This window comes from Peromyscus californicus, unplaced genomic scaffold (genome assembly GCF_007827085.1).
Source record: "Peromyscus californicus insignis strain IS unplaced genomic scaffold, ASM782708v3 Scaffold_5__1_contigs__length_169319896, whole genome shotgun sequence".
In the NCBI taxonomy this organism is placed as follows: Eukaryota; Metazoa; Chordata; class Mammalia; order Rodentia; family Cricetidae; genus Peromyscus; species Peromyscus californicus.
In genome coordinates this window covers 68,303,912-68,317,173 of record NW_026294573.1, presented here as the reverse complement: position 1 = coordinate 68,317,173, position 13,262 = coordinate 68,303,912, and the positions used below count along the sequence as shown (strand labels likewise).

Below are 13,262 nucleotides of genomic sequence, written 5' to 3'. Positions count from 1 at the left end.
CTTTCCTCCTGAACCATCTCTCTTCCAAATCCTGCTCTCAAACTCACCATCCATCCTAATATCTAATGACTGCTGAGACCCCAGAGTCCCATTTCTAGCACGCACATAATCTAAGAGCTTAAGGGCTGTAGAGTTTGTGGATTTTGAGTTTCAATTTAGGAGTGAAGAAGTGTTGAGTATCAAGAACACTGAACGCCACTGAACGGATTGTTCTTTACATCTAATTTGGATGTTCAGCTCAGCATTTTCCAGGTAAACTAAATGAGTAATAGCTACTGCCACAGTGATTCTGTTCTGGAGCATTTGCAGAGGCGACTGGGGATGGCTTGTCATGCTGTGGAAGTGAGAGAGGCAGTAAATGATGAGTGCTCCCTGACAACGTAACTCTGACCTGATGCCTTTGTAATGTGGTCCAGGTGTTTAATAAGGCTTCACCCCAACTGCATAGGACCCTGCAATAGGCCATGTCTGTCCTCTTTCACCAAAGAGGAAACAAAGGCAGAGAGAAGTCAAAAAGCTTGACAAAGAGGCTGACGAGGAGATTAAGGGGGAATAAACTGCTCCTTGGTCCCTTGCCTCTAGCCCTTCTGAAAGCTCTGCTTCAAATGTCCTCAAGACCAAGTGCATGGCAGCTCCTCTAACCCTCCTTGCATGAGCCCTTTCTCTGTCTTCCTACATGCTAGAAAGTCAAAGGGTCTCAAGCACCAGCTCCCTAGCCTTTCCTGGCAAGGTGTTTGAAGTTGATTTGGTGTTGACTCTAAAGTCTAGGAAGACCAAACACCCCTTCGTACTGATGTCGTAGCTTCCTAGGGAATCCTTGGTGTCATTTCACTACGTGAGCATAGCATTTTGTTTGTGACTTTCCTTTGGTGGTTGCAACTCTAGTAGCCCCCTGATTGCCCCTCCTCCAGCTTCTGGCAGCCACTCAACTACTTTCTGTTTCTGTGGACTCACCTATTAAGACATTTCATATAAATGGAACCATGCAATACTTGTTCTTTTGTGGCTGGCTGCTTTCACTTAGCATAATGTCTTTAGGGTTAATTCATGTTGTACAAATCAGGACTTCATTAGTTTGTGTGGCTAATATTCTATTGTGTGGTTACACCCTTCGTCAGTTCAATTCGTTCAGCATTTTTAGCCATTATGAATAAGGCTTCGCTGAATAACACTTCACATAAGCTTTCGTAAGCACAGGTTTTCTCTTGTGTATATAGGTTGGAGGTGTTTTACAGGATTATATGGTCGATCTATGTTTAATTTCACAATTGATTTTAAACACACTTGAATTGTTTAATGTTTAGAAATGGAAGATACTGCACTTTCTATAACTAAGCAGCTGGCAATCAAACAGAAGGGTCTCATTCAATTTTGTAATACGTGTCTGTCAGATTCTCATAAGGAACTTGTATTTGTAATTTTCAGCACAGTAATAGGTTGGACTAAAAGAGCTAAGTCATGGGATGGAGTAATGGGAAACTCTGCAAAGACTGAAGGAAACAAAACGAAGTCAGTAGTTTGTAGAAAGGCCCCAAGGAGGAGGAGACAAATGAATTGAAAATTGCCTGCAATTGCTGCCTCACTCACCCAGATCTCCAATTTCTGCTGATTACTTTCTTACTGATTCTAAGGACTCCTCTCGGTAACATACAGTCAGAGAAAATGCCCAAGAAGGACACAGCATGACTGTCTGGCAAAAATAAAATAAAACAATAAGAACACTTTCTATGGCACTTACCTGTAAAGTCTAAGCCTCACGGAGTCTTCATCGAGAATTGGGCATCCGTTGTGAACATACTGTACTTCGTTGGGAAGGAAATGGCAATCGAAGACCTAGTTCACATGAAGAAGGAAATGTCTGAGAAAACCAGGGCAAAGCTCTATTTCTCTAGCCCTGTAGCACTGCCTGAAGAGCTGGTTGTGGGGACACACACTTGCAATCCCAGCACTTGGGAAGCTGGCACAGGAAGATCATCACAAGTTCAAAGTCAGCCTGGGCTACATAGTGAGTTCAAGGCCAGTATCAACATCAAACAGACAAACAAAACAGAGCTCCTGAAAGGGAATAAGAGGTAAGTTATTCCGGAGCCATTTTGAGTGACCATGGCCTGAGAGTGCAGGTTTAGGCTATCCTAAATCCCATGGTCAAACATGGCAGCAGTTCCATAGTTTTACACAACAAAAAGCTCATTAAATCAAGACAAGTTTAAAATCCAGTGGGGGTGCACCAGAGAGGTGAGAATAGCAAGATGGGCAAGTTTTTGTTTCGTTTCGCCCCAGATGTTATCTGATGACAGCTTAGCTTTGCTAAGTTAATAGATTTCAAAAGGTTTTTATCTATTAGACACAGGATGTTAGTTCTTACATAGAACTGGGCAAGAAATGGCTATTTAGTCTCTGGACCAGCAACACTCCAACCTCTCCACATCACTGAAGCCTTAATCAGTCAACCAGCCTTTGCAGACACAGCTTCTTTGCAAGATTCCTCTTCACACCAGCCTGGGCTACCTAGTGAGACTTTGTCTCAAAAAAAAAGAAAGAGGAGGAGGAGAAGGAGAAAGAGGAGGAAGAGGAGGAGGAGGAGGAGGAGGAGGAGGAGGAGGAGGAGGAGGAGGAGGAGGAGGAGGAGGAGAAGAAGAAGAAGAAGAAGAAGAAGAAGAAGAAGAAGAAGAAGAAGAAGAAGAAGAAGAAGAAGAGGGGGAAGGGGAAGGGGAAGGGGAGGAGAGGAGGGAGTACCTATGTTCGATTAATGGTGGGGGTGCAGGCATCTTTTTACCAGCAACCCCTTCTTCCCTAACCCTATGGCTACACATCCTCTTATTTATAGTTGTGCCTTGTTTTGTTGGTGTCTAAATTATGATAATCCAAACAGGTCAAATAAACAAACTAATGGATGTCACATCTCCAAATAACTACATGTCTATAAACTATAATGTTTTGTAAATATCTGCTATTCGTTAAAGGAATATTTATCTCCTTCAGAAGCGTATGGCAACTGAATTCGAGAGGTCTCTCCAGGTGTCTGAATAACCCATTTACCACAAACATGCTGTTCTGTGTGGCTTTTCTTTCTTTCTTTTTCAAATAAAGTCTTTATGTTCAAAGATGGAGACACTGGCTGTGTGTACTGCTGTGTTGACCAGAGCCAAACAAGAACTACAGTTGTTTCTCACCCTCTTGCGAATGACAGCTGTGATAGTTACGGGAAAAAAACTGGCTGATGAGAATCCAAAATAATATACTCTCCTGCAGTGAAGTCATAATTAACCACATCACCTCACTCAGAGCGGTAGAGAGATGACTATTTTACATTAGGACCCTGGTTTTTGTTCTTTTTTGTTTTTTAAGACATCTGCCCAAGTCACAACCCTACCCTGCCCTGACAGAGGTGGCAAAGTTCTGAGAAACATCCTTGTGCTCACCCACACATCACTGTGAGGCGTTCTGAGCACCTTTTGCAACCTCAAACATTTCCAGACAACATAACCCACCCCGGGAAGACATTCTCACTAGTAAGAATGAGTTTCTAGTCCTCTTCTGAATTGACAACCAGGAAGAAGATAAAGGGAGGCCCTTCCCATATCATTGACAAATAGCCACGGTAATAAAGAGACAATCTGCTTTGTTAAAAGAAACATCTGTTCTGTGTTTCCTAATATGTTCTCCTTTTATAAAAGGCGACAACCATGATTGACCATAAATATACTAACTAAAACAAAGGAGAGCTAAATCCTTTTCTAATTACTGTCTAGCTTTGTTTTTTTCCACTTCAACTGCTTTTCAATTACAATTTATAATTAAATTGTCACACATTCCTGACTCATTACTCACTTTAATGACAGGGAAGTGGTTCAAACTAGAGATGTTTTCTTAATGCTGTATTTCAGATTCAAAACCAGCAAGCTCAGCACTAAGCCAAGGTGATTTTTTTCCACCCAGTGAGCGTTCTCCTCTGGTCCAGGTGTGGAGTGCTGGGGTAGGCAGGAAAGTCTTGCCCCGGAATCTGAGAGCACCCTGCCATTGATCTGTCTAACTGGCTGTCCAGGAGGAAATGGAGACAGAAGGCACTCGCACAAACCCAGGCAAGTGGCTTTGCAAATATGCAACGGGAATGAACCTGTTGGTTCTAAGACAAACTTCAGTAATGAAATGAAAACACTAATTGAACAGATGTTAAACAAAGCATTTCTGTGCAAATCCCACAAAACTGTTCATTACGCAGCAGGGTGTTGTTAATACAATAGTCTTGCTAGGAATGGGTTCACATAAGCCTAGCTCGAAGCTTACTGTTAAGCTCTATTAAGGAATAATGTTTGTTTAGCTCTCTCTCTCTCTCTCTCTCTCTCTCTCTCTCACTCTGCGTGTGTGTGTGTGTGTGTGTGTGTGTGTGTGTGTGTGTGTGTGTGTGTGGTACATGTGCACTTACACACTTAGCCATGCTTAATTCAAAAATTCAAAAATAATAAATAAATCCCTGGGCAAGGCTGAACCACTTTGGATTTAAAGCAAGCATAAATTTTCTTCAAACCAGACTTTACCTGGGAATCTTATCTTTGCTGAAATTATCAGAACTTAAAATTAGAAAAAAAAAATGGAGAGAAACCATGTTTCTACACGCATACCTATGGCACCTGGTAAACCGGTAACGAAGCCCTGGAGTTTTAATGGGCTACCACGAAATAGATTTTAGAATGTACAGATCACATGTCCACTTGAGATGCTGCAAAGCTGTCTGCTGTGTCAAATTATTCTAGAAACACACACACACACATACCTCCAGTACCAGACTAGACTCTTTTCCAAGTGACCAGCAGACACTAGATGACAGGGCACTTGGAGGTGTTCCCGAATAGTCAAGGATTTCCTAATCTAGTTGGGATTTTGTTGTCTCTGATGCACATTATCTTCTTGATAACTGGATCTTTGCCTTAAAATCAGAGAAAGTTTGCCAGAGATGACTGGAAGGTCTTACTTACTCTGTGAGACTCATATTTGCATGATGAAAATGTCATCATGATTTACCTTTGTCATTGTGGGGTCTGAGTATGACCTAAAAATGTCTCAGCATTAACAGGATCCAACTAAGAAATCAGCCTAGGAAACTCGCTGTCCTCTCCAAAGATGCTTCACTTGCAATGAGTGAGAGAATTGAGGGCCAGAATAACCCTGTAAGGGTGGTCACAGCATACCCTCCCAGTGACCGCTCACTACTGTCTGTCTCTCTGTCTCTCTCTCTTTCTCTTTCTCTCTCAATCTCCCTCCTTCTCAATATCTTTCTCTCACCAACTCTCTTTCCCTGCTTCTTTCTCCCCTCTCTCTCCCTCTTCCCTAAAATAAGAAACCAAATTTTTTCCCACTGGATTAATAGCTACTTTCTAGGGTCAAGCACCTGGTATGACCCGGAATTTCTCTGCAATGAGAAGAGATACCGGGAAGGTTTATTGGTCATAGTGCATTGCTAAGGAAAAGATGGGCACACATCTGTATGAGTTTAACCCTTACTTCCTGCAATATGCTAGATTCAGGTAAAACCATGTCAGTGGCAAGCTTATCATACGAACCCGGTTGAGAATATTCAAAACTAGGGCTGGTGAGATAACGCAGAGGGTAAAGGCATTTGCCACCAAGCCCGATGACCTGCTCAATCCCCATGGTTCAAGGAGAGAACTGACTCCTGAACATTGTTCTTTAGCCTCCACAAGCATGCTGTGGCATGCCGGTGTCCACACACACACAAATAAATAATTCCAATTTTCAAAGTTGTCAAAAATATGCTCCACCTCTTTGAGAAAAGCAATAGGATTCCATGCCCATGCCTTTCAATGTCTTGGTTTCAAAGACTATACAATACTCATAATGATGGCGTGAGAGACCTTTACCCATGCCTTCCGACTTACACACACACACACACACACACACACACACACACACACACACACACACACACTTCTTAACAGACACGGAATGTGACCTACCTGTGGAGTGAGTTTCCCAACCCTCTGGGTTATCGGCTCATTCATCACCACCTCCACTCGACAGGCATCCTTCTCTTTGGGGATGGCAAACTTCAGATGATCTTCAGACAGGAAGGCAGAACTGCCCTTCATCACCCTCAGGCCCTGGTTGATGCTGATGAAGGTGGAATTGGCCAGGTCCAGGTGCAGCAGAAGCAGCGGGAGCAGCAAGGACAGTAGGGCCTTGGTCCCGATACAACCTGGAGAGTTCATGATGCCCTGGCCAGGTCTGTCTGCAGGCACAATCTGCTCAACAAAGCAGGACTCCTGTACTTCCTCCCAGAGTGTCAGCTCGCAGTCCACAGGGTGAGACCAGGGGTCCCGACAGCATGCCCCAAAATCTTACCATGCCCCTTCCATTCAGACTCAGACAAGGAGGCCTTTCAGGCGATCTGGGCTTTTTAATAAAACTCGCTGATCACTCCTGACAACGCTGGCAAGATTAATGTGCCTCCCAAGTGCTTTCCTAATCCTGCAAACAGGAGAAGAGGTTTGAAGGAAACGGAGAGAGACCAAAGGTTTGTGCAGCTATTTAAAGAACCGTTCCCAACAAAGGGATCTTTCAGCTGGCCTATAATTTCAGCTAAATTAAAAGCAAATAAACTAACTTGACCTTCAGGCCCACCCGAAAGGCAAGGAAGCCATTTCATTACTCCACTTGTAGCTGTTGCTTCCGGATGCAGGGGACCTCATGGGATGTCAACTGTGTGGTCTAGCAGGATCCCCTGCCTGGTCGCTGGAGCGCAGCAGCAAGTCCTGGAGCTCAGTGCAAGCTGAGTGTTCTTTGCTTCCATCCCCTATTTCTTAAGTGAGGGCCACTCTGATTTGTGTCGGAAACCTGATAGCGCGATCTGTACAGTGTTTGAGAACATGGGTAATTCAAAATCAATAGAACCCAGCTAAGAAGTATGCCCAATAATGGGTCCAGTGAACTTAGATGGGCAATGAGGTCACCTAAGAGACTCTTCAGTGGAAACTGGTGAAAATGATGTTTTTTTTTCTAAACAAGCATTCAAGCTCTTGCTCATACACAGTGGGACTTTGAAGAAAGAGTAGCTCAAAGTACACAGCTAATAGCATGTATGCACACGCACTGACCTCATCATCTACAGGGCTAATTCTGTTATAACACACTAGATTTGCTCAGATGGACTTGTGTTCCTCTCCAAAAATACCATGATTATATTTTCTGTTCTTTAAGAATAAATGTATTCTAGCATGTCCCTAAATCCATTTAGATGACTAGAGGCAGTTTGCTGTCTATGGAGAAGCTGAGTGGTAGAGTGCTTGCCTTAGAAACTTACACCTTCCTAATTTCAACCTTTCCCTACAGAGGAACTGTAGAATAAATAAGTGAAAATGAGGTAAGTGGCAGCCAGTGTTCACAAAAATCCTGCGGCACTCCTTTCTCCCACATGGCTCCCTGCCCTGCCTGCTCTGCACACCCTCTCATGCCCTCCAAGGCCACCCCCACCCAGCAGCTCTAGAAGCACAGCAGCTAGTGGCAGCCAAGCCTTTGATGAGCACCACAAGAAAGTCAAAAGAAAGATGGCCAAGAAGTTTAGCTCACCTCTTGTGACAGCCAAAAGCTCATCATAAAAATTCAGACCCCTTTGACAAGTAGTTTCCTTATAATCTGTGAGAGAAGTCTGAAGGAACTGCAGCCAACGGCAGGAGAAGTCAGCCCGTTGACGATTTTGCAGATGGTGCACAGTTCTGCAAAAGGAACGGAAGGGGTGGTCATGCACAGCAAGGAAGCTAGGAAAAGCGTGGGGGTTGGTGGGAAGCGTGGGCAACAACGTCTCCTGTGTGCAGGGTTGTGGAAAAGAGGAACGAAAGCCCCATCATCATCTTGGGACAGGACTCACTAAGACAGTGAGTGCCAGCTGGGCCCGAGGAACATTTCTTCGAACTGCAGCTTTTTTTTCTTTGCTTTTTTAAAATCACGGTGTTTCTCATTACCTTTACCGCAAACATTTTAAATGAAATGGTTTCAAAGCATTGGTTTCATTAGATCATGCCTTTGATTGATAAAGAACTGTGTTTGTGCTGCTTCTACAAATGCCTTGTAGGGTCCACCTCTAGTACATTAAAGGGAAATTTGTCCCATGTCATTATTTGAAACCTTTCACAGATGGCATCTGTCCTGTGTCACCTGAGGGGGTGTAAGCTTTACAGATCGGCCTGTTTTTTAATGATGTCAGTCCTAAAATAAAGCTGTTCACAGATTCCCACTGACCATGCTGTCCACTCAAGATATATTGGCTTATTTGTGGAAAAATGCAAATTTGGTTGTGGAATTTTTCACAACAAAGTCAAATCGTCTTACCATTTCCATTTGTCGTCCAAGATCACACAGAGAAGCAAGCCATGCAGGAGGAGGAGCGAGGACAGAGGAGAAAAGAACTTTCTGAGGTTTGGGCTAGCTGACTCAACAGGTGAAGGCCGCAAGGGCCCCCTCCCCTGGCACCCCTGCTCAGTCCCTTCCATTGCCTCTCTCTACCCCACTCTGCTTTTTTAAACCACACTCATTTATTTGCATATATGTGAGTATGTGGGGGGGTGTAGTCAGAGGACACCCTATGGGACTTGGTCTGTCCTTCCACCATGGAGTTCCCTGGGTCAAACTCGGGTTCTGAGGCTGGCCTTTGCTCTCTGAGCCATCTCACCAGGCCCCAACTAATGTTTTAATGTTGGGCACTAGGGTCCGTTCTTTGGGCCTATTTGTGTCTTTCCTCAATTGCCAGGGCACATAATGAGCCCCACGCCCCAAGCCCTTACGTTCAGAGTCATTTATGGTTTTTTTCTACTTGTCATGCCCCCCCCCCCCAAGTGTGTATCAAGCATCTCCTTCCCTAAGTAGCCGAATGAAGTTCTGGTTGCCTCCTTTCTGGCTAGGTTAGTGGCAATTCCAACTTCTTGGCTGCTTCCTTTTTTGTCTGTTAATATCCAGGCAGAAGACCGTTGGTTCCTGTTTGTTTTTCAGGCTAGATGAGTCCCAGGGCAAATATGATAATTCTAGCCTTCTAGTATCTGAAAGGCCTTTCCCCTGAGTGCCAAAAACAGCTTGTGACATTTTCAGTGATAGGATTGGATGAAGGTGACGGGAGATTGATTACATGACCTGGTACTGCATTTTAGGACACAGAAGACTGTCTTAGCCGCAGCATCAGGCTCTCCTGCTGACTTCTCCTGCCACCGGGAAATCAATTCTGCTGACGATCAGAATGAGCGTCAAAGTGGATTCATCCTAAGTCAGTCTCCTCACTCTATTGGAGTCCAGTGAACTGAACCCGTAGTAGAGAAGTCAGTAAAGCCATGAGTGGACCCCGGCCTTAACAGAAACTGTGAAGTTAGACCCTGAAGTTGACTCAAGCTGCAAAGGTTGCAGTGATCTGTGTGTTCACAGAAAATCAATGGTCTTTCTTTCGAATGAACCCACAATCCAAGCACTGCTTCCCACTTCTCAACTCGGCTAACGCAGCGATAGCCTTGTGGTTGAGCCTCTCTTTGAAGCATTTCTCAGGACCATGGCTGAGATTCCTAAAGAAAAAATTGTCTATGTCGTGTCACTTCTCTGCTCAAAATGCCCCACGGTTTCTCATCCTGAGCAAAACCGGAACACTTGAGGATGATGGCCTGCTCGGGCAGAACGCTGTCTATTCCTCACTTGCCTGTAATTTCACCTCCCGTCCGTCTTTGTTACCCCGCAACTCTGCACAGCCGTGCTAGCCTCTTGGCAGCTCCTCGACAAATCAGGTGAGCCTCTCTCCTTTCTCCGCCATGAAGGCTTCTCTGGTTGCTGCTTACTCTGTGGTGACCACCACACCAACCCACACCCACCCCACCAGCCCCGTCTCCCTCACCACTGTCAAGCTTTCTGTCAAACATCAAAACTGCAATGTGGCTACACTCAATTGTCCCGTAAGAGGAGCATCCTACATGTCTCTCCGATTGGTCTTTAACCTTAAAACTCATGACCACCTAAGCAGGCCACTCGCTTGTTTATGTTAGCCCTTGCCATTTCCAGAGTCAGGGATTTTTTAATTATTTATGGATTTTTTCCCCCCAGTGCCTAGGACAAGGTCTGATACAGCCGTAACTGTTTCTTAAGTGAGTGAAGAAGTGAGAGGAATAATCCCTTATATTTATTCATACAGACTATAGTTTAACTGGTAATGCTGCCGTCAACTTTTGCTGCCGGGGGTGGAACAAACAAGTCAGGCCATGGAAGCAGGTCGAGCTCTGTGATTTCAAGGACAGCCTGGTCTACAAAATGAGACACCGTTTCAAAGAAGAGGAAAGAACTGCCATCGTGAAAAACACTGCCAATCAACCAAGATGTCAAGAGTGCTTGCTATTTGTTTTGTCAGCCTGCCACAGGCTAGAATCATGTGGAAAAGGAGACTCTCAGCTGAGAAAATGCCTCCATCACATTGGCCTCTAAGCAAGTCTGCCTGGCATTTTCTTGATTAATGATGGATGTGGAGAGCCCAGCTCACTGTGGACAGTGCCATCCCTGGGCAGGTGGCCCTGCATTGTATAAGAAAGCGGGCTGAGCACGCCAGAGGGAGCAAGACAGTATGCAGCATTACTCTGTGGCCTGTGCAGCAGTTCCTGCCTACAGGTTCCTGCCTTGAGTTCCTGCCCTGACTACCCTGGATGATGGACTGCAGACTATAAGATGAAATAAACCCTTTCCTCCTCAAGTTGCTTCTGGTTAGGATGTTTTATCAGGGATAGAAACCCTAACTAACTAAGATACCAAATAAACTCAACTACTGAAAGGTAACAGTAAAGAACGCATCAACTTGGGGTCAACTACACACATTCAACGCTAGGATTTCTAACTCTGGAAAATGCCATTTTCCGAGGCTTTGGATAAGTAGCTATGCAGCCAATCAGCCTTTCCCAGTCAGCACCTTATGCAAACACATGAAGAACTGTAAATCTTTCTGTCCTGTGATCCCTAAGCAAATTGGAACTCTTTCCCACAGAGACCAAAGCAGCCTTCAACTAGAGTGGCGAAACTCCAGACAAAGCAAATGCCCGTCATCAAGGAAATGGCTGAACAGAATCAACCTACTTATACCATGGACTGTGATGTGTCCGTACACTGAAATTGGGGGCACATTACTCAGCTTGGAATCATTTCCATAAAATGCCATGAATTATATTAAATGGAGATGAGAATGTATGTTTTGTTCCATTTAGTAAAACAATGAAAGTTGTATCTCTATATATTCATACATACATGCATACAGAAAAAAAGCTTTCTTAGGGGCTTTCTATTGCTGCAATAAACACCATGACCAAAAACAGCTTGTGGGCGAAGGGTTTACTTGGCTTACATGTCTCAATCAGGCTCTATCATCATGTCTCCATAATCAGCAGAAGCCAAGGCAACAACTGACATGGAGGAATGCTGCTCACTGGCTTACTCCCCCTGGCTTGCCCAGTTTGCCTTCATATACCACCCAGGACCACTTGCCCAGGGGTGGCACTGCCCTCACTGGGCTCAAATGACAATCAAGAAAATGAAGGCACAGACTTGCCTAGAAGTCAAGTCTTATGGAGGCAATTTCTCTTTTGAAGTTCCCCCAGCACTGGGGTGTTGCCATAGTTCACCAATTTGTGCTTGATGACTTTACATTTTGATTAGTCATGTGTTAATAAGAAAGGAACATGGGCCAAAATAAGCCAAAGTTTTATTTCATGCCCACCACTTAAAAAAGGCAAATAAAATCCTCTCTGATATAGTTTAAGATGCTAGAGCAAATACCACTTTGATTCTCTTATGATAACTTACTGCCATGTGTCCACTCTCTCTCTGTGACTAGAATGTCTGTTTGTGGCCTGGGAAGTTACATATCTACCAGCAGCTCCAACAGTGACTGCAGGCCCAGGAGGAGGGTCAGCCCTGAAGCTGCGTTAGCAAAGCTCTCAGACCTCATCAGAGAAGTGTGTGTGTGTGTGTGTGTGTGTGTGTGTGTGTGTGTGTGTGTGTGTTGGACAGTGGTTAAGGCAAAAACTCACATCTCACTAAAGTGCAAAGAACTGGTGAGTGGAGTTCTCAGCCGCAAGGAGACACCTAGAGCACATTCTTCCCCAGCGCTCAGGGACCATCAGGGAAGATGGGGTAGAAAGATTGTAGGAGGTGGAAGATGAGAAGGATCAGAGCCAAACAATGTCTCTGGACATGACAGGACTGCTGTGCTCATGAGCTCACAGCAGCTGTGGTCGCCAGCATAAGACCTGTACAAGATCAAGCCAGTCAGCAGTCTAGCAAGAAGTGGAATGGGGCTCATGAGCCCCCACTTCTAATTAAGATGATACTAGTTGATGGCTTTTAGAAGAGGGATGATCAGTTTTCTCCAAGGGTGTGGCTCCTAGTAGGTCAACCACACTCCAGAGGATTGCCCTATATCCAGAAGTATATGGGCAGCACAAACTAAAGTCAATGGATAGAACTGGAAAAGAAAAAGAAAAGAAAGACACTGAGGCTGGATGGATGGTTCAGTGGTTAAGAGCATTGGCTGCTTTTACAGAGGACCAGAGTTCAATTCTCAGCACATACTTGTAGTTCACAACTGTCTATGATTCTGCTTCCAGGAGATCTGATTCCCTCTGCTGGCTTTCATTGTGCATAGACATATATGCAGGCAAAAAATAAAAATAAAAAAGCCACACATAAAAAAATTAAAACAAGACATGAATTTGGGGATAGGGAAGTTGAAGGAGGAGGTTGGAAGTAAATATGATCAAAATACATTGTATGAAATTCTCAAAATATTGATAAAAATATTTTTTTCACAGTATCCATCCTTCTCTTTCATAGAAATAGAAACTTTAACTAAATACATAGTCACATAGAATGCAGTCTCTCTTGCAGTTAGATATGGCTATGTGACCAGATTCCAGCCAATGGGACAAAAGAAGTGTCACATGATATCCCAAGACACTTTCTTTAAGAAGTCCCATCCTCCCTTGCTGTCTGTTGCTGTGATAAAAACCATGTCCAACAGCAGCCTGGGATAGGTACAGGAGTATTTTACCTTGCAGTTTGCAGCCCATCACCAAGAGAACTCAGGGCAGGAACCTCCTAGTGGCAGGAGCTGGAGCAGAATCCAGGAGGAATGCTGATTAATGGCTTACTCCCGTGGCTTGCTCAAATGCCTTTCTTTTTTAATTTTTTTCCAAGACAGGGTTTCTCTGTGTGGCCCTGGCTGTCCTGGAACTCACTCTGTA

The 13,262-nt window shown here is 44.4% G+C and overlaps 1 protein-coding gene across 4 annotated transcripts in view; it reads right to left on the bottom strand.

Annotated features, from left to right (window-relative positions):
• The window catches only part of Frem1 (FRAS1 related extracellular matrix 1), a 150,454-nt gene that overhangs the window by 115,594 nt on the left and 21,598 nt on the right, over positions 1-13,262 (bottom strand). For all 4 annotated transcript variants that reach the window (XM_052717551.1, XM_052717550.1, XM_052717553.1 and 1 more), the window contains exons 2-4: positions 7,585-7,730; positions 5,976-6,486; positions 1,739-1,833 (exon numbers count right to left, since the gene is read on the bottom strand). In XM_052717551.1, coding sequence (XP_052573511.1) covers positions 1,739-1,833; positions 5,976-6,227 — 347 coding nt within the window. In that variant the 5' untranslated portion in view covers positions 6,228-6,486; positions 7,585-7,730. The remainder of the gene's footprint in view (positions 1-1,738; positions 1,834-5,975; positions 6,487-7,584; positions 7,731-13,262) is intronic.